We start from the raw sequence: 21891 nt of genomic DNA, 5'->3' as shown, positions 1-21891 counted from the left end.
AGTACTACATGCGATGCATGACATCATAAACTGTGACGCCGTTGCTATCCTTTACAAGCCACATATTTCAGAACTTATAAGGTTTAGAAACATTATGGCCAGGACATCCATCATTCTGATAGTGCATTATTGGACACATTATAAGAGGTGGACCGGTTCAAGTAAGGTACAGCTCAAGAAGGGGCTAAACTATCCCCCTTCAGGAGTGCCATCAATGAAATATGGGCCAATGATGTGTTGTCATACAATACCACACCATACATTAACACTCCATTGACATAGTACATCAATCACGTCACGATTACCGGCAGCTTGAGGTGCACGATTGAGTATCAGGATGTGTGCTAGCTGCACACTTCATTTATTTCAAGTGTCAACTTTGCTTAGAAATTTCTTGGGATGTAATTGATGTATTGCAATGAAACCAACGCCATTATTTTTGTGATTTTTCATGCTATTGATCGGATACAAAATAATGGGGGGGGGGGGGGAGGGGTGTCCATTTAAAAATACACAAGTTTGTGTTCAAAATAGTATTTGTTTACATTTTAAATTTCTCATAGTATTTGGTTTCCTAAGCCCCTGCTGTATGTTCATGCTGGTGAAAACTGTTTTTGAATATATATTGTTGTTCCAGAGATATTTGAGGTGGCAGAGTTAGGTGAGACACCCTGTATATAAATGACATCAATTGGGAAAAAAGAGAATATAACCTCCAAATATCAACAAAGAAATAAAAACATGGCTCACCATGTGAATTTCCCTACCCTCTCAAAAACAGCATGAGATAATACACCACTTTAACAGGTCTGCAACTTTAATTTTTGGGTTGCAACGTAAACTATGATATGGTCAAGGACACAGGAAATAAAATAAACTAATATCAGTTAATATGCAGAATGATAAACAAAACATTGCAGAACAAAATACGGGAGGAAAACTAAATTAATTTTTTGTAAACCCATTAGGAAATAAAATAAACTAATATCAGTTAATATGCAGAATGATAAACAAAACATTACAGAACAAAATACGGGAGGAAAACTAAATTAATATTATGTAAACCCATTGTTACACCAGTATTGTTTTATGGGAGCGAGTCATGCATTCCTTAAAAGATATAAGCAAACTACAAACAGTAATGAGATTTCTTAGAAAACTGAGAGGTGTTGCCAGGGAAGACTGTATAAGAAATGAAGATGTTAAAAATGGCCTAGATATTTATAATATTAATGAAAAGATTGAACAAAATAAAAGTTTATGAAAACATCAGCTACAAAGATGAGTGCCGAGAGAATCGCACACCTGGCCATTCTGTACCAGCCAAGAGGAAGAAGAGCCAGAATAAGGTGGCAGTGAAAAGTGAAGACGGAACAGGCACAAGTGCCTAAGCCTTGAAGTGAAGAAGAAGAAGAAGAAGAAGAAGAAGGAGGAGGAGAATAATAATTTTGTTTTTCTGTCATTTTGTTGGCTATTTCTGGATTCCATTATTGGGACCCCTTTTCTGGTTTGATACTTCACTTTTCCCCAGTACTTCATTAGCCATTTTCAACATTACTGATTTGAATTTTTCCTGTTCTTCTTCAATACTGTCTTCCATTTGCGGTTTGCGTAGGAGTCTCTGTTGATATAATTTTGTTATGCTTTCTTCCTGTAGAAAATGAGTGTTAGATCTCAGAATTTGACTTTGTATTTTCTTTACATTCATTTATTCTCTCCAACTTGCCCACACTGAAACATTTAAAGTAACTAGGAAGTGATCAGAGCCTGTAAATACTTGAGGATGTTTATTATTATTATTATTATTAATAATAATAATAATAATACTGTTATTAGCAGCAGCAGCAGCGACTGGCCTCACTGCCCTCAGCAGCCAGAGACTGTGTGTGTGTGTGTGTGTGTGTGTGTGTGTGTGTGTGTGTGTGTGTGTGTGTGTGTGTTTCCTACCTCTGACAAAGGCCTTCTTGGCCAAATTTCTGGCATTCTTGTTGTTGTGCCTATCTGCGTTTCAGCATCTCTGCTATATGGTGAGCAGCAACTATCCTTTTCATAATATTGTTACATTCCATTTTAGAATTTAGTTTCTTTTAAAATTATTTCATCAATTGTGCCTACTGTATTTAGTATTGGTACTTTCCTGTTCACACATTTAAATATTCTGATAATAACAAACGATCGATTTTATGGTATTTATTTACTTGTTTTGCAGTTCTTCATAAAATAAGAGATGCATTCAAGTTATAACACGACCAGGCTTTATTCTCAGAACTGGACTCGCACACAGAAATATGCATTTTGTTTGAAAATACTCATGCATTTTTTATGACTGCGTGGTAGATGGCAGCACTCTACAGCACACAGAACTCTAGTGGCAGAAGTGAGAGTGAAGACTGTTTTTAATACTTAAAATGGTGACATTTTCATTTCAAGAACAGTGCGTAATTTTTAGGGTTCTGCATTTATGCAGTGTCACACTGACTGCAATTCACTACCACTTGAGTGAGACATGATGGATGGTATCACAGATGTGTCTAATGTGCATTGATGGATGTGATAGTTCAGAGAAGGCAGAATGTCATGTGACAACAAACTAAGACTGTCTCAGCCTGACAGCAGCCAGTCTGACAGCATGATCAAGTGAGTGCAGAAGGTTATTTTTGACACTCGCCAAATGTGTGTGGAACACATCACCTCCAAAGTTGCCATTTTACCATAGGTAGCAAGGGAGAGGATGTTGTTATGGATGGCATAAACACAAATGCACATGTGGATTAACACGGTTCTTTATTTACATGAACAGAGAGCTGCTACTTAACTTGAATAGAGTCTATGAGTTGTGGTACAAGCTCATTGTTAATAGTCCTCTTGCAGACAATACAGCAGAGTCCTGGTAATGCGAACATTTGGTTAATCCGAACATGAAAAATGTTAGTCCAAGTTTGGTAAGCTGTGCGGTAAACTGCTGTACACACACACACACACACACACACACACACACACACACACACACTATTTTAATTTACACAGTACAGTAAACATGTATTAGAAAAATTGGCAAGAAAACATTAGGTTTAAACAGTCCATAACAATGAAACAAAAGCTGCCAAACTTACTAAAATACAGCGGACATTTTATCTGTACTTTTTAGATGACAAAAATTCAGTCAGGACACATGTTGAGGCCTGAGGGCGTGTCCTGGGGCGATGATGGCAGCAGAGACAACAGGTCCATGGCCATCAGGTCGGCGAGTGAGGGTGATGGGGGAAAGGGTGCATCTGCTCATCCTTAGGTCCCATGGTGGCATCAGACGTTGGCTGCAAAGATTGCACAGTCCCGTGAGGCCGTGAATCTGTGGGAAGAAAAACATCAGAATCATTGGGCAAAGGACTCCCACAAATTTGGTTCTTGTGGCAGCACTGCAAACCATGTCTCCTTCACTAGCTTCTTTACATCCAGGGATTATCTGTATCATTTGTAGTAGATTTTCCAACTAGGTTGTCCTGAAATTCAAGAGATGTCCACAGTTTTCTCCACGATTTTCTCAGAGTATTTTCTGAAATATTCTGCCATTCCTCTGCGGCCCAACAAACATCCTTCACATTGGTCTTTTTTATTTTATCCACTAAAGGAATGCTATCATCTTGGATCAGCATTCTTAAAAGTTGTTTTAATGTTTGCAGTACGCCCTGGTCCATCAGCTGTAGAAGTGGTGTAACATTCAGTGGCAAAAAATTCACCACAGTTTCTCATCACATAATTCTTCAGTGTTGGGCATCACATAATTCTTCAGTGTTGGGGTGAGATGGCGCTTTATCAATCGAAAGGATTGCACGGGGAGACAAATTAGTTTCCTTAGAAAACTGTTGAACAGAGGGAAGAAACTGGCTGTGAAACCATTCTTTAAACAGCTTACCATCCATGCTTTTTTCTGGTTGCGATAATATTCAGGCAGGGACTTCATGTTACAGTTTTTAAAAGCTCTGGACCTAGCAGATTTGCCAATCAGCATTAAAGGCAGCTAGTGATTACCAGCAGCGTTGCTGCACGCTAATAAAGTCACATGATCTTTGCACATTTTAAAACCAGGAGCATGGTCTTCTGCTTTTGATGTCAGGCTTTTTGTTTGCAATGCCCTAAAATTAAGGCCAGTCTCGTCAGCATTATAAATTTGTTTGGGAGAATACCTTCCCTCTCTTATCATTTTTTTTCAAACACTCCCAAGTATTCCTTCACTGCATCACGGTCAGAAGAACTCTTCTCTCCAGTAATTGTTAGCTGATGGATTCCATGATGTTTTTTGAATCTGTCCAACCAATCCTTACTCGCACTAAAAGACTCATCACCATTCATTGACTTGTTCAGGTAAACCGCCTTCTCCTGAACCTGTGCTCCACTCAGACGAGTTCCCCTTTCTGTTTCCTGCATAAACCAAAGGAAAAGAGCTTCATCCACTTTATCGTACTGGGACTGTTTCAAAGTCTGCTGAATTTTGAGTGTTTTTCCCGAAGATATTGCACAGGACTGATCAAGCTTCACTCGGTTCTTTTTCCAATCACGAGTGGTTGCTTTACCAACACCAAATTCCAATGCCAGTTTAGACACATTCTCACCATTGTTTATCTGCTTCAAAGCATTCAGTTTTTCTTTCAGAGTTAAAGTTGTATGTTTCTGTTTACTCATGACGAAAATACGTACATCACTACACCTAAACGAATACAATACAACTGTTATGCGTGCCAGCAATCGATAACTAACATAACCAAGTGCTTAATGAGCCAACTTGCAGTGCACTGACCTCAGACACTACAAAGGTCTCGACAGTGCACAACAACAAGGGCAGGGAGTGAGAGTGAGCCATTGTTCCCATTTATCGCCGCAATTCCGGCTAATCCGAACAAATCTGTAATCCGAACAAGGTCTGCTCCCAATTAGTTCGGATTACCGGGACTCTACTGTATTGGTAATCTTGCTGTAGTCACAATTCTGGTCGGTATGTATTGTCGTAGCCTGTGATGTGAACCATACCCTCTACATGATTGAATTGACAACGCTAAACTGGAGTGTAACTTAGGGACTGAGTCTCCGGTCAGTGGTGGCGGTCTAAATACATGCTTTTGAGAAGACGTTGGCAGCATATTGTTTATTGGTGTATTATCTCTCTCGCGATAGATGCACTGGACCAGGCACCTACTTTCGATATTCGTGCTAGATCTTTGCGGCGCATTTGATCCAGCATCTACTATCAATCTTCGCACTACATGTTTGCCAACCAGGGTGCTTGCGACAGCTTGCACCAGCACGTTCCTCCCCCTGATATGCCACACTGTTGATGTATAGGGAGGATGCAAATGACAGCGGTGGAGGGGGAGAAGGCAGGACACTGGATGTAGAGATGAGCTGAGAGCCATGGCTGTAGAGGATAGCGTACTCTCGACCGTACCCCACCATCTGGCTTGTGAGGTAACAGGAACATCCTCCGGAAAACTGCTGCCAGGACACATGTTGAGGCCTGAGGGCGTGTCCTGGGGCGATGATGGCAGCAGAGACAACAGGCCCATGGCCATCAGGTCGGCGAGTGAGGATGATGGGGGAAAGGGTGCATCTGCTCATCCTTAGGTCCCATGGTGGCATCAGAGGTTGGCTGCAAAGATTGCACAGTCCCGTGAGGCCGTGAATCTGTGGGAAGAAGAACATCAGAATCATTGGGCAAAGGACTCCCACGAATTTGGTTCTGGTGGCAGCACTGCAAACCATCAGGACCTGCAATTAAGTAGAGCCAATGCATTCCTGGATCACACTTCTTTTCCAGTGCCTACTGTTGTCGTAAACAAGATAGCATAACGCAAAGCAATACTTGCGGAACATTGATGGCACTGGATGCTGTGCTGAGTGTTGCGAGTGTAGCAGCGTCTGAATGCCTGTTCGTCTGTGTTTCTCCATTGTACTAGGGTTGAAACAAAGCACTTGTTAGATTACGAATGCCATTTCATTCATAGAACTTTTCAAAATCATGTGAAGTGAACTGTGGCTCTGGCAAACCTTCTATGCAAAATATGGAGGACAATGCTTGAATGGTGCTCCGCAATGTGGTAGAAGCCATAGGCACCTCAAATGGGAACTTGCTAAGAGTCTACCACTATGAGCCAACATGAGTTCCAAAATGGTCCTGCAAAGTCAGTGTGCACTCATTGCCATGGTGATTGAGTCTTAGGCCAAGCTGTGACAGAGCGGATTGTCTGTAGTGCAAGGAAAAAGATTACAGCAGTTCCGAGTCCTGCACATCGATTTGGCAACAAGATGCAACAAATGCATCAAAATCATAGTCTGGGCCAATTGGAAGGTGAGATAGGGCTTCTGCATTGCCATGCTTTGCCATAGATTTGTACAGGATTTCATTTTGATACTGCAAAAGCAACAAAACCCAATGTTGCCATTTTTTAGCAGTGCATGTAGGAACTGGCTTGGATGGATGAAACAAGGGCTGAAAAGGCTTGTAATCTGTCACTAAAAAGTACTTGCAACCAAACAGAGAGTGATGGAATTTTGTCACACCACACACTATACCGAGAACCTCTTTTTCTACTTGAGAATGATTCCACTGAGTTTGAGTGAGCAACTTTGAGCCAAAAGCAGTGTCTGTCTTGTGCTCCAGTTCTGTGAGAAAACACAATGACAAATCTATAGAAAGAAGGGTTGACTTGCAAAACTACTGGCTTGGCAGGGCCAAAATGCATTAAACATCTGTCATTGAGCAAGGCATTTTTGAGTTTCTGAGATACATCTTGACAGTCTTTAGTCCACACAAAAGGTACATTTTTGCAATGCAAGCAATGCAATGGAGCTGCAATCTGAGCAGCATCTGGTAAGAACCAAATGTCGTATGTCATCTTGCTTAGGATTGACTGCAGTTCAGATACATTGCAAGGAACAGGCAGGTCATGAATTGCCAACAAATGATATTGGAGGGGGTGCACACCCTGACAGTTTCACACATGCCCCAAGTACTGTAGTTCAATTTGAAAAAAGTCACATTTTTCGAGACGACACTTGTGTAATGCTTCTGACAACACTTGAAAAACAGTATGTAAATAGGCAACATGTTCTTCTGGTGTACAACCTGAGATGACAATATCGTCAAGATAGATTGAGCAGAACGGCACTTTTGCAGTCAGCTGTTCCAAGTAATGTTGAAAAATGGCGGGTGCAGAAGCACAGCCTAAGGGCAGATGCAAATACTTGAACAGTGCTAAATGTGTATTTATAACAAACACTTTTTGTAATACTTCATCCAATGGAATTTGCAAGAAGCATCACCCAAATCTATCTTAGGAAAGTAACATCCTGCGCCAAGCCCGTCCGTGAGTTCCTCAGGGCATGGTAATGGATAAGTGTCAACTACTGTCTGTGAGTTGACTGTAGATTTAAAGTGAACACAAATGTGAATGCGACCAGAAGGCATAGGCAACAAAACGAGAGGACTTGCCCATTGACTAGCTTTAATGGGAGCCATTATTTTGCTAACTTAGGCTGTGCATTGTCTTTCAATGTAACGTGCTACAAAGTTATTAGCTTTTCCCGTTCATTCTGAAAATAGCTCAGGAAGTTCTTGAAGCAAGCTAGCTGCCCTGTGTTTTGGAGTAAAAGCCGATACTGAAAGTACATTGTCTTGGATGCTGAGTTCAAACAAATCAAAAGCATCTAAACTGAATATGTTCTCACTTTCTCTTGATTTCAACACAGTAAAAGTCAAATTTGTAAGTGTCAGGCAAACTACACTGTCCAAGCACTGGAATTTCCTGTCCGTTGTAAGCAGTGAGGTGCGTGCTAGATTTAGAATGGCATGGTGAGTCTAACTGTTTGTACATGGCATGATTAAGCAAAGTTACTGAGACACCTGTGTCTAACTGACAGTTCACACAACGGCCAGCAATTCGTAATGAGACAAATAGTTTGTTAGAATGTCGTCGCATAACACTAGGGCGAGGAGGAGGCACAACCTTAATTGCACTTTTGTCAGAACCTGTTCTCAGTTGTGAAAACACAATGTTCACTGCATATGCACGAGCCTTTTGTTTCTGGGAGTGGACAAAATTGGCAGTTTTGTGCCCTTGCAAACAAAGTGCTTGGACGTGGCCTTTTTTTCCCCACATTTACTACATGTTGCTTTACATGATGGGTAATCCAGTCTCTTGTGGTGTGCAAAACATCTCGGGCCAGACATCACTAAATTCACAGGCCCATTTACATGTCTACTTGGCTGTCCACGCGGCTGTGTACGTGCTCGTTGTTGTAGCCGCTCGGGGCGCTCGCGAGCAGGGGGTGACTCGACTCGACAAATCGGGGCCTGGCCAAACTTATCGTCCACTATGGCACTCAAATCGTATTGCTCTAAAAGATATGCAATACTTGGAGAAGTGATAGATCAGAGTACGTAAGGATCTGTTCCCGTATTCTACTATCTGGGACACTGAATGTTATTGCATTGCGTATCATGAGATCAATGTAAAAGTTGCCACAACTACACTTAAATTTATACTTCCTAGTGATGCCCGTTAGTTTTTTGTACCATTGGTGGTGCATGTGTTCTGGCTTTTTTTGCTAGCGAAAGAACTGTTATCTAGCTGCAACTACTTGGACTTGGTGGCCGTAATATTGAGTTAATGCATCAATTACTCGGCCATAGCTTAGTTCAGTGGGAGATGTGGATGGTAATAGTTTTTGTATTAACCTGAACACTGGGGACCCCACAATCAAAAGGAAGTATTGTAACTTTACAGTACCTTGAACATGATAAAATTAACAATGTACTTGGAACTGAGTCAGGTATTCAATCCGTTTCTCTTCTGTGTCCTTAAATTGCCGGAACATAGGTGTACTGCTCGGCGGGAATTGTTGGGCTGGTTGTTTCGTCGGTTGTGCAGCTGATGCAGCTTATGCAGCCACTATCAGAAGGGTAGCAATTTATTGCTTATGAAACTGAGAAACTTGCGTTAGATCCATCACATTGGCCATCTGCGTCTGAGGCGGGGGTCAGGGGGTGGAGGGAGCAGGGAATTCATGGTTTACATAAATATGTTATAGTAAGAAGCAAGTAAAGCCTCTGAAAATAGAAATTTGGTTAGTTCTGTGGTTCCCCTCCTGGAATTAGCAAGTAGAAGAACACGATCACCTATCCAATCTAAAACACAAGAGAAGCAAGCAAAATCTTCAGCCAAGTTGATTATCTTTGATTGCCCCTGAATTATCCTCCTTGCCACTGTAGTATCCTCGTCACCACTGTAGAGTCTTGTACTGTAGGAGGCAAGGGAGAGGATGTTGTTATGGGTGGCCTGTATCCTCTTGTTACTACACAAATGCACACATGGATTAACGCAGTTCTTTATGTACATGAACAGATAACTCCTACTTAACTTGAATAGAGTCCACAGGTTGTGGTACAAGCTCATCAATAATAGTCCTCTTGCAAACAGTATTGGTGATCTTACTATAGTCTCAATTCTGGTCACTATATACCGTCGTAGCTTGTGATGTGAATCATACCCGCTCCACAATTGAACTGGCAGATGCCAGACTGGTGTGTGAGTTAGTGACTTGAGTCTCCTGTCAGCGGTGGTAGGCTAAATATATGCTGTCGAGAGGGCATTGGCTGCGTGTTGTTCGTCGGTGTGTCTCTGGCGTCTCTCGTGAGGCGCACTTGATCCGGCACCTACTATCGATCTTCGAGCTACATCTTTGGCGACCGGTGTGCTGGCGACAGCTTACGCTAACACAGTCCTCCAGGTGAATTCCACAAATGTTGACGGATCACCACAAGGCTTCACATGTGATATGTTGGCGGGCTGTGTTGGCACGTGATGATGGCGTGACTGGGACTTCGTTTTCATTTATTGTGACAATGAATATGAGAAGTGATTGTTGTTTTTTCAGCCTTGCCAATTCATTAGCTGTGCCAGTATTGCATCAGCAATTTTCCAGTGGTCTAATGAGACTCCTAAAGAAGCATGACCAGTGGCCATGGAATCAGGATGTTGACATTGTGAAAAATGTGTACAGTTCAGAGAAAGTGACACAGGTTTCACAGTTTTTGTGCAATTAGTTTGTGAGAAAAAAATAGGTGGTGTCCTAAGTTGAATGCACCTCATATTTCAGAATCTTTGTGTTTTGCCTATACTCGAACACATGACTGTCCTCAGTCAGCTCTAACTCTAGCAGCTAATAACCTTTCATTTATATAGTTATATATGTTTCTTTCTCCATTATGATTACCTGTTCCACTCAGTGTTCATTGTGTTTGACTCCACTATAGTTTACTGTATAATTATTTAAATATTTTGTTCCTCTCAGTTACTTCTTTGTTTTTGTTATTATGGCAATATTTATATTTCCTTGTTTCAAATTCTCCATGAGCTCTGATTCCCTTGTATTGAAACCTCTTCTTATATTCCTGGTCGTAAAATATCTATAACGCCAACTTTTTATTTCCTGGAGAGTGTGTGTGTGTGTGTGTGTGTGTGTGTGTGTGTGTGTGTGTTTGTACACAGGGTATAATGGGTATAAATGCAGATACCTTATTGGTGACTGAGGACAGTGTACTGAACAACATTACATCAGTATTTACAACATTTGCAGACAAATAATTATAGCTGTTAGGAGTTGTATGTTTTCAGGCTGGTTAGTACCTCCAGGAACATGTGGCAAGAGTAAGCCATTAATGCTTGGCTTCCCCTGGGCAGCAGATCCAGTGTTAAAGTGTGGACGAGTGGACACAAAACAGTTTATCCATACTGACAGGCGTAGTCCACTTAGTGGTGCAGTAACTACCATACAGAAAACTAGGTCCATTCATGTACACCTCCATGGTGTACACCTATGCCGCAGATTCTACTGGACCTTTCGCATGGCCCTAAAGACTCCGTTAACCCTGCGGCTCTCTGCTATCACTTCTTCTCGATTCTCGACATGTATGTGGGCCATGAAGTGGTTTACACTGCCAGCTCGATGGCTGATTGTCACGTAGGCTTTGCATATGTGCATGGAGGACATATTGGACAGCACTCCTTGCCAGATGGCTGCAGTGTTATCTCTGCAGGGCTGGCGGCCATATCTCGTGCTCTTGAGCACATCTGCTCAGGCCCTGGTGAGTCATTTCTACTGTGTATGTAGTGTCCATTCAGGAGTCCATCTATGCCCTGGAATGGTCCCATCGTTCAGTGGTGTTTGTGTGGACCCCAAGACACGTCGGAATCCCAGACAACAAACTTGGCGACAGGCTGGCCAAACCCCGCGGGAACTGCTTCTGGAGATGGGCATCTCTGAAACTGACCTGCATTCTGTCTTATGCTGCAGGGTTTTTCAGCTTTGGGAGACAGTATGATATAACAGTACGCACAACAAACTGCGTGTCATTAAGGAGACTACGAATATGTGGAAGTCTTCCATGCAGTCCTCTTGCAGGGAATCAGTTGTCCTCTGCCGGCCCCGCATTGGCCATACATGGCTAATGCATGGTTACCTCCTCCGTCGCGAGGACCCACCTTGGTGTCGCTTTGGCACACAAATGACTGTCGTCCACCTCTTGCTGGACTGCCCACTTTTAGCCACTCTGCAGCAGACTTTTAACTTTCCCAGCACTCTACCTTTGGTGTTAGGCAACAATGCCTCAACAGCAGCTTTAGATTTACATTTTATTTGTGAGGATGGGTTTTATCATTTGATCCAAGTTTTAGTGCATTTCCTTTGTTCCTCTGTGTCCTCCACCCTAGTGCTTTTAGGGTGGAGGTTTTAATGTGTCGCAGAGTGGCTGACTTCTCCCTTTTATTCTCATGGTCAGCGAGCCATGGAAATCTGCTCTCTCGTTTTGATCTCTTCTACATGTTTCTTGCGTTTCTGCGGTGTTGTTTTCTGCTTTTGTCCATTGTTGTGTGTGTTGCCCGTCTATCATTCTTGTGGTTTTCTCCTTTCCCTCTTTCAGTTTCTTTGACTCTTGAGATTCATATCGAACTGAGAGGAGTCAGCTTAGATTCTGAGCATTACCTCTCTCTTGTCAAGACTAACATGCAACCCTTGAGAAGAACACCAAACCCCCAAGGTAGCCGTAAAATACCCAGAGTCAACACTGTTTGACTGTGCGATGAAGTTTGTGACTTCCATGGTACTCTAAGGAAGAACACACAGAAAGAAGGGTGGTCTTCCCTACAAAAGGCTTTATTGGATTCAGCCCAAAAAACTATCCCTGCCTGAGCCAATAAAGGCAGACACCTCTGGTGGACTACAGAGTGCAGTTAGATCATAGAGGAAAGGCATAACAGTTTCATTATGTGGAACAAGTGTAAGAATGAATCCAATCATGAAACCATCATACAAAGAAAAATTACAGCCAACACCATCTGTAGAGCAAAGAGGAATTACCTCAGGATCTTGCTGCAAGAGACAGAAGAGAAACAGCTCAAGAGACCTGTGCAAAGGACACTGAAGAAGCAGAAGATCTAGTTCACATCTCCTGCCCTACTTCTCCATGGGCCAGATAGGAAGCTCTAACTGAACAAAAGGACTGCACATACTTGATGACTATTTCTAGGAGTTCCTCAACACAGAGGACTCTAAAGACAGACTTACCTTCCATCAACAGTCCACCAGGAACCCTGATTATCAACCGCCCACCAGAGAAGAAATACAGGATATCATCAAGGGTCTCAAGAATAACAAGTTCTCACAAGAAGAGGTCCCCAATGGTGGGATCAATGTTTTTGAAACCATCTATGTGGTGATGTAGGTTAAGGTCCACAGTATCGCACCTTGCATCCATTCGACTTGGTGGGCCCTTGTTTGCGAGTAATTGTGCCCTAAGGGCATTGTAATCCTTTCACATCTCTGCCTACCATCTGAGAACAAGAATTGACTTCCTGCAGCATTCTGTATCACACCACACCATCCCATCTGTTGGAGACTAGCAACAGCTGGACTAGAGAATTATCATGCTGTGCATAGGCAGCTGTTAAAACCATGACACAGTGGCTGCATTCAGAATGGTGCTGTGACTAGGAATCATGGACTACTGATGAATGGTGTCACATAATCCTCAGCAGTGAACTGTGGTGTTTTACTACCTGGATGACCAAATGACGACAACCTGGGAAGAGGCCATATTCTCCCAATATTTTGGAGTGGGACAGCAGTTGTACTCCTGTTGTCATGTTATGATGAGCCATCAGGTATGACTTATGATCATAGGTGGTTATGGTTGAGGGAACTCTGATGGCAGAATGATACATCAGACATCATGTGTGCCCATGGGTTGCCTCTGATGTGAGATTATCGTAGTGCCATTTTTGTCATGCTAATCATTATCATGAGTGGCTCTCATACTGTCGGCCAATTTATAAGTGTTGGGTCAAGGATGTTTTGGTACACTGCAATCTCATGAGTGAGAGTTTTGGATGAACACATTCAATATAACCATTATTTTTACTACTGTTTTCTTCATCATTTTTGTATACTATTTCACCTTGTTCTTTTGATTTCTTCTCCCCATCATACCTTTAGAAGTACTGTAAATTTTAAATTTTCACAAATGCTGACTTCATTACATTAATGTAGATTCATGAGTGGTGCAGAATGAATCTTTCTGTCTTCAACAGAGTGTACACTGTCGTAACATTACAGCAGAGTGACTAAAACTGTTGTGTTGCACTGGAACTCCAAGCCAGACCCTTGACTTTTTCAGGCAGTACTCTTACCAACTAAGCATCCAGGCACATCTTAGGGTCCACAGCTTCAGTCTGTCAGTACTTTTTCTCCGTTTTCCTGAACTCAGAGAATCTGCATTAAAGCTCTGTTTTGATATGCAGCTTTGGTCACATCCAGGAAGTTTTGTATCTTGGATAATATTCTAATCATGCCAAATAGTTGCTGATGTGATCCTTCAGATAAGATATGTTAATCATAGAAGTCATGGTTCTAAATTCTTCATTAAATTAAGTACATGGAGTGGGTGTTGAGGGTTGACTACATAGAACTATATCACCTTCATGCCCACAGTACTAATGGGAGGAGTTGTGTAGCATCAGGCATGTTTAAGTGGTACAACACATTACTCCAGTCATTTCTCTCTGCATTGACAATGAAGTCATTGCAAGCATAATATGCCTATTCCAAAGTACGCTGCTATTCACATCTTCTTACAACAGTGTCACATTTGATTGGTTCTGTAGAGGAGAAAGAAGGGCACACAATTAGTAGACAGCTGATTACATTACACCGAGATCAGAATTTGTAACATGGTTACTACAAACTTAGTTGGGAATTTCTGAAGAGCCATGAACATTTCATTTCAGCCTAGTAAGCGTCAGCCAGGTTCTAGCTGTCACTCGGTACACAGCTGGAGAGTGGCAAGATACATACTTACCTTTTTCTCTGTTTTATTAGTAGTATATTTCTAAACTTTCATTCATATTTTTCTATTTAAGAGCTGTAATCTCACATTTTTTGTAACTAAAATATAGTTGGGCAATCTGTAGCACAGTCGTCATTTCTTATGAACAGCTAATTACGCAGCTCATTGATGCATCAAGCTGCATTGGTGATAAATCAGGAGGGCAGCAAGTTGCATATCTAGGTTTCTGTTAGAGCTTATAGTTTACTTTCTCATTTAGCCCTGGTAACATGTGTGGGATGTGTGTGTGGATGCAAGAGCAGCTGGCTACAGTTCGAGAACAGCTGAATTTGCATTTTGCTATTGTCAGCTGTCTTCTGGCTGCTGCTTTGGGGTGTAATAGTGGTGAAGAACCTGGTGCATTGCATGGAACACCTCAGTTGTCCTTTGTTTCACCCACGAGTTCTGCTGCCGAGGCACCTTCCATTGTACCTGATGTGGTGCATCTGCCCTCGCTGCAGGATGAGTGGCATTTGGTGTAGCGTTCTAGTCACTTGACATGGAGGGCCGATATGGAGGCTAGCCATCTGCCTTGTGTATTCGTTCTGTGAGTGCACAGGCGATCATTCCTTCAGCAGGATTCAAGACTGACTGCCAGCTGGACTGTATGTGAAACATCAACACTTTCATCAAGCGCTGAACTTTAAAATACATAGTTCTTTAATTGTGCTTTGAGTGTAATCTCAATTTCATTTACCATGTTGTCAAATGATTATGCTGTGGTTTGATGTGACAAGCTTGTAGTTTTCACTGATGATGTTTGTTCTTGAACTGTTGCTGACGCAAATATTTCCCAAAACTATTTTACGAATTCCCCATCAGACAAAATTTTCCTTCTTGGGCAATAGCTTCTGCTATCTTAAAGCTTAGTTTTGTTAAAGTTTTGAGTTTTCTTTTGGTATTTTAAACGTGACCTGCTCTGACAGCACCGAGAGAGTTCGACTGAGTGACTGAGCTGAAGCTGGTGAGAACATCATTATCCGTCCCCGTGCCTGTGCCCGTGCGTGAGTCACTGGTGGGGAAGTGCGTGCCTGGTAGCAGAAATGAAAGAGGACAGCTGGTAGGTTAGCAGATAAGCAACCACATTTATCAACAAAGAGGGTTAATTTTAAAACATTGTCCACTTACTACTGTATCTGAGAAAACAACTACTTCGTTTGGCTACTTCGTTTGGCTACTTCGTTTGGCTGCCTCGTTTGGCTGCCTCGTTTGGCTGCCTCGTTTGGCTGCCTCGTTTGGCTGCCTCGTTTGGCTATGGCAGGTCAGATTTTTTTTTTTTTTTCTGTTCCTGTGGTGGAAACCTGATCTAGGCAAAGTCCTGTGGTCAGTTTGTGTTTTATCTGGAACCATATAAAATTTTTGATAGAAAGAAAGCTTTAATGACTAATTAACTATATGCCTTGTTTAATGTTAGGTACAGTAACTATTGCCTTTTTATTTGCATATTTTATCAGGATCTTGAAAGGAAAGTGCTTGAAAGCCACCAAGGACGAAAACGCTTTAGAGAACTCCGCCAGAGAATGCAAACAGAAGATGAAGATATTGGGCCGAGCAATACTTCTCCACCAGACAGCCAGACATCATCAATTGAAGGAGTTTTTGCTGTTCCCCCCAAAACTCTTCATCCTTTTCGTATTATAGAGCATGATGCTTTGAGCCTACAAAGCATGACTTCACTGGGACGTGTTGGTCGGATATTGGCTGGCTTTGTTGATGCTACTGGTAAGTTCTAACATACATTCAAGAAGTAGAAAATTAATGCATTTTTAACCCTTTTGTTTAGGAAACTAGTTTCAATAAAAAATCGTTGGGTAGATTCTGATGTGTAAATCACTATGTAACACTTTAAACTTATGCAAATTTTGATCTATTTAAAATTTAGCTTTGTTCCTATGTGGCAATACCACATGGACAGTGTAATACTTCCTGGAAGACACTCGATGGTTTTATTTACTTCTATGTGCAACCAGTTTTATGAAAGATAAAAATATGCTTCTAAGTATAAGGTCTGTTCAAAAAATTCTGGAACATACATAATTTCTCGCCAATGGTGTGTTGAAGCGAAATGTAGTTGTTATCCCTACACACACCTGTGCTTAATATCTAACTGGTGGAAGTGTCATCGTTGTATGCCTGTTAGTTATTGTTCAGTGCTGTATTGAGTAGAATGTTGTCGCATAGTTTGCGAATTCCGAGATGGCAGAGTTAGAGAAAGCAATGCGTCTGATTTAAGTTTTGTGTGAAACTCGAGAAAACTTTTACAGATACACACCAAATGATGCAGGAAGCCTACGGTGAAGAGTATTTAAGCCATATTCAGTGCTACAAATGATTCACATGGTTTAAAAATGGCCAGATGGAAGTTAAGAATGACCCTAATTCAGGACGCCCTTTGATCTCTACTGACGACACTCGTGTCAGGAATGTCAGTGAAATTGTGTGTACCAATCGAAGACTGACTGCCCAAGAGATTGCAGGTTTCAGATAGATTGTATAATGGTAAGACAGAGATTTAGGAACCAGGTTTTAAATTGTAAGACATTTCCAGGGGCAGATATGGACTCTGACCACAATCTATTGGTTATGAACTGTAGATTAAAACTGAAGAAACTGCAAAAAGGTGGGAATTTAAGGGGATGGGACCTGGATAAACTGACTAAACCAGAGATTGTACACAGTTTCAGGGAGAGCATTAGGGAACGATTGACAAGAATAGGGGAAGGAAATACAGTAGAAGAAGAATGGGTAGCTCTGAGGGATGAAGTAGTGAAGGCAGCAGAGGATCAAGTAGGTAAAAAGACGAGGGCTAGTAGAAATCCTTGGGTGACAGAAGAAATATTGAATTTAATTGATGAAAGGAGAAAATATAAAAAATTCATATAAATGAAGCAGGCAAAAAGGAATACAAATGCCTCAAAAATGAGATCGACAGGAAGTGAAAAATGGCTAAGCAGGGATGGCTAGAGGACAAATGTAAGGATGTAGAGGCTTCTCTCACCAGGGGTAAGATAGATACTGCCTACAGGAAAATTAAAGAGACCTTTGGAGAAAGGAGAACCACTTGCATGAATATCAAGAGCTCAGATGGAAACCTAGTTTTAAGCAAAGAAGGGAAAGCAGAAAGGTGGAAGGAGTATATAAAGGGTCTATACAAGGGTGATGTACTTGAGGACAATATTATGGAAATGGAAGAGGATGTAGATGAAGATGAAATGGGAGATATGATACTGAGTGAAGAGTTTGACAGAGCACTGAAAGACCTGAGTTGAAACATCTGGTGAGCAAGATACGAGACAGGCGAAATACCCCCAGACTTCAAGAAGAATATAATAATTCCAATCCCAAAGAAAGCAGGAGTTGACAGATGTGAAAATTACCGAACTATCAGTTTAATAAGTCACGGCTGCAAAATACTAACGCGAATTCTTTACAGACGAATGGAAAAACTAGTAGAAGCCGACCTCGGGGAAGATCAGTTTGGATTCTGTAGAAATATTGGAACACATGAGGCAATACTGACCTTACGACTTACCTTAGAAGCTAGATTAAGGAAAGGCAAACCTACGTTTCTAGCATTTGTAGACTTAGAGAAAGCTTTTGACAATGTTGACTGGAATACTCTCTCTCAAATTCTGAAGGTGGCAGGGGTAAAATACAGGGAGCGAATGGCTATTTACAATTTGTACAGAAACCAGATGGCAGTTATAAGAGTCGAGGGACACGAAAGGGAAGCAGTGGTTGGGAAGGGAGTGAGACAGGGTTGTAGCCTGTCCCCGATGTTATTCAATCTGTATATTGAGCAAGCAGTAAAGGAAACAAAAGAAAAATTCGGAGTAGGTATTAAAGTCCATGGAGCAGAAATAAAAACTTTGAGGTTTGCCGATGACATTGTAATTCTGTCAGAGACAGCAAAGGACTTTGAAGAGCAGTTGAATGGAATGGGCAGTGTCTTGAAAGGAGGGTATAAGATGAACATCGACAAAAGCAAAACGAGGATAATGGAATGTAGTCGAATTAAATCGGGTGATGCTGAGGGAATTAGATTAGGAAATGAGACACTTAAAGTAGTAAGGGAGTTTTGCTATTTGGGGAGCAAAATAACTGATGATGGTCGAAGTAGAGAGGATATAAAATGTAGACTGGCAATGGCAAGGAAAGCGTTTCTGAAGAAGAGAAATTTGTTAACATCGAGTATAGATTTAAGTGTCAGGAAGTCGTTTCTGAAAGTATTTGTATGGAGTGTAGCCATGTATGGAAGTGAAATATGGACGATAAATAGTTTAGACAAGAAGAGCATAGAAGCTTTCGAAATGTGGTGCTACAGAAGAATGCTGAAGATTAGGTGGGTAGATCACATAACTAATGAGGAGGTATTGAATAGGGTTAGGGAGAAGAGAAATTTGTGGCACAACTTGACTAGAAGAAGGGATTGGTTGGTAGGACATGTTCTGAGGCATCAAGGGATCACCAATTTAGTATGGGAGGGCAGCGTGGGGGGTAAAAATCGTAGAGGGAGACCAAGAGATGAATACACTAAGCAGATTCAGAAGGATGTAGGTTGCAGTAGTTACTGGGATGTGAAGAAGCTTGCACAGGATAGAGTAGCATGGAGAGCTGATCAAACCAGTCTCAGGACTGAAGACCACAACAACAGCATGCTGAGAGTGTGTGTCTGTACTGCCAGGACATGATCAGCCTAAAAGACAAAATAGATTCTTAGAAATTTGACGAATTCATGGCTTAGGATTAATTCATTATTCGTTGTTTTGGAAAATTCTGACCAGATGTCTGATCATGCATGACAACAGGACAGGTCCTATTGACAGCATTGAAGAGTTTCGGAGGGCTGACTGATAGTAGCAGCATAACAGATAGTGTGCTGTCTCGATGAGCTCATCTGTGAACAAATGCAAGATGTTCCCCGAGGTACATTCAGGAACGTCTGAATGACACCTAGATGTAATGTCTTCTTGTGCAACCAGAGATATCTTTATATTGATAAATTGAGTGCATGGTTCTTTGAACATCTGTTATTCTTTGAGACTAAGTAAATGGTGTCAACACAGGAGCAAATGGTCATGAAGAAGTGAATTGTCATTTAGCTCGAGAAATTGACATCAACTACATGAAGAAAATGGTGTGGGGGGGGGGGGGGGGGGAAATTTGTAGATCTGAACTCCTCCAAAGAGGCAATCTGATGTAATCTGACAAAATTGTTCAAATTTGCCCTTGCACCCTTTCCAGTGCATAATTTCTTTGAAGCTCATAGCAGCAGGGACACAAAGTCCGCACTGCGTGCAGCGTTAACTATGATACGAGAAGAAATGAACCTTCGGGTGTACAGATATGCAGCAGTTACCTTTTTTATTTTTTAGTTTTTTAACTCATTCACAACAGTTGTTAACAGTATCACAAGAAAACTTTTTATGCAACACACCAACAGAAGCAGCTCCATTTTGATGTTGGTGACTGAAATGGCTGCTAAAGGATATTGTGGTTAAGCAGGCGATAAAAGGTACTGATGTGATGTTATAATTCTCTCAGTGTTTTGTATTCATCAGCACCATGCAGGTTCAATCCACAGAATATTCTTCCCCTTCATACTACTTCAATCCTATTAGAACAAGGAAAGAAAGTTAGTGCCATTTGTGAGAAAAACTGTTCTTGTCTGACTTGGTATTTACAAGTAGACAACCACAACTGCTTGCCAAATTTCTGAAGCAGGGGAAAGATTTCTTGTGACATTATGTGTTTACACATGAACAGCCACAATGGTCAATTAGTGGCAGAACTCGAATTCCAACTTGTGAGATTGCCACCTACTCACCAAGTCACCCAGTGCCATTCTTTTCAAACCTAAAAGCACAGGCATGGCTGGGTAAACAAAAAGATTTCATCAGTTTTGGCTGAACGCAAAAAGAGGAGGGCCGATTCCTGTAACAATGAAAAATGTAGCTGCCGATTCATTGTGAAAATGATTTTTGCAAATGTGTGAAGGGATGTAGCACAGGGCCTACAGCTGCAAAACATTATGGCTCTGGTGCTCTGTCATTTTCAAACCTTGTTGTGGCCTTTCCCCAGTTGAACATATACGAGGAGGATGCTGGAAGGGGATTACAGCAATAGCAAAACCATAACTGCCATTGCCATTGCTGAGGAGGAAGAAGTTGATATCCTATTTGACTTGCAATATGGACTAAGGAGGTTAAGGCATTAATTTTGTTGTGCAATTCTGTATCCTGTTAAATGTTTTTTTTTTCGCTTATAGTAACTTTCATTCTTTAAATATACATTTAGCTATTAAGAAATGACATTTTATTAGGTATAATGGGGATTTTTTTTTTTTTTTTTTTTTTTTTTTTTTTTTTTGTATAAATCAGAAATTGGTTGTCTATGTAGTTACATACCTATACCTCATTGAGGGTAGAGAGAGAGGGGGTTCTGGATCTTGAGCTTTGACTGTTGGATGCAACTACCATTAAACCTGTAAAAAAATTATACAGTTAGAATTATAAACCACTAACCTGTCCTTTTTGTAGTTCTTTTTGTTAATTTGAGAATTTTACCATTTCTCTGAAGCTCTTTGTCTTAGTAAGTATGAGGTGTAAAATTACGTTCAATCAGTGCAAATTCAGGATAATTTTACACTGTACAAGAAAGGGTGCGTTTTGTTGTAGGGTGTAAGGGAAAAAAATTACACATAAAAATGAGTGTGTGTCATACTTTCCCAGTTTTTTTGGCTCTCCTCAAGTTAGCACAGGGTTCTTGAGGTTACAATCTAGAATTTTACACTACATAGCTCTACATACATCATACTAAAAGTCTGTAAAATTCACACCTTTTGTGAGGTACAATGTACCTGCATGCTGAATTATAGAAGTTACAAGAATTGTGATCAGTAATGCAACAATATTCTTAGGAAACACATTTTCTGCACTGTGGTATTGTGGTGAACTGATGGGAGGTAAAACTTTCAATGGTTTGCATAGCAAAGGCGATGTTACAGCACACCAGTATGTTTCTACTATGGATGCCCTGGACACATTGTATACTATTGCAGAGAAAGAAGAGGGTTTTTGGGAACTACTATGCTGCCAGATGCCAACAATCACAGCAGTTCCAGTAACGCAGTCAAGCACAGACAATTACAGTCAACCTGTGAGACAAAGCCTATCACCATACCATGGATGAGATCACTCCCCTACACACCACATCCATTCCTCCACAAAGGTACCAGTAGCTTGCTTTACTACTGAATTCAAGAAAACTAAGTGAGGTGATGATCTGTCAATGTGAGGTCACCACAGATGAAATTCCTCCATGGATGAGTCACTAAGATGTCATGAAATCTCAGTGACATGGTCATTGACAGCTAACCTGTCCCGACATTAGTCGGCTCAGACTTGCTTTTCTGTAATGTCAAATGCTTATCATCACCAGCTAAAGAAGACTGTGTTAAG

The 21891-nt window shown here is 41.3% G+C and overlaps 1 protein-coding gene across 1 annotated transcript in view; it reads left to right on the top strand.

The window, feature by feature from the left end:
* LOC126187888 (WD repeat-containing protein 44) overlaps positions 1-21891 on the top strand; it is a 144925-nt gene that overhangs the window by 24716 nt on the left and 98318 nt on the right. Inside the window, exon 3 of the mRNA XM_049929242.1 lies at positions 15886-16153. Within this exon, the coding sequence (XP_049785199.1) occupies positions 15886-16153 (268 nt within the window). The remainder of the gene's footprint in view (positions 1-15885; positions 16154-21891) is intronic.

The sequence above is a fragment of the Schistocerca cancellata genome, chromosome 1 (genome assembly GCF_023864275.1).
Source record: "Schistocerca cancellata isolate TAMUIC-IGC-003103 chromosome 1, iqSchCanc2.1, whole genome shotgun sequence".
NCBI lineage: Eukaryota > Metazoa > Arthropoda > Insecta > Orthoptera > Acrididae > Schistocerca > Schistocerca cancellata.
Note: the sequence above shows the minus strand (reverse complement) of the source record. Positions and strands in the feature narration are given on the sequence as shown.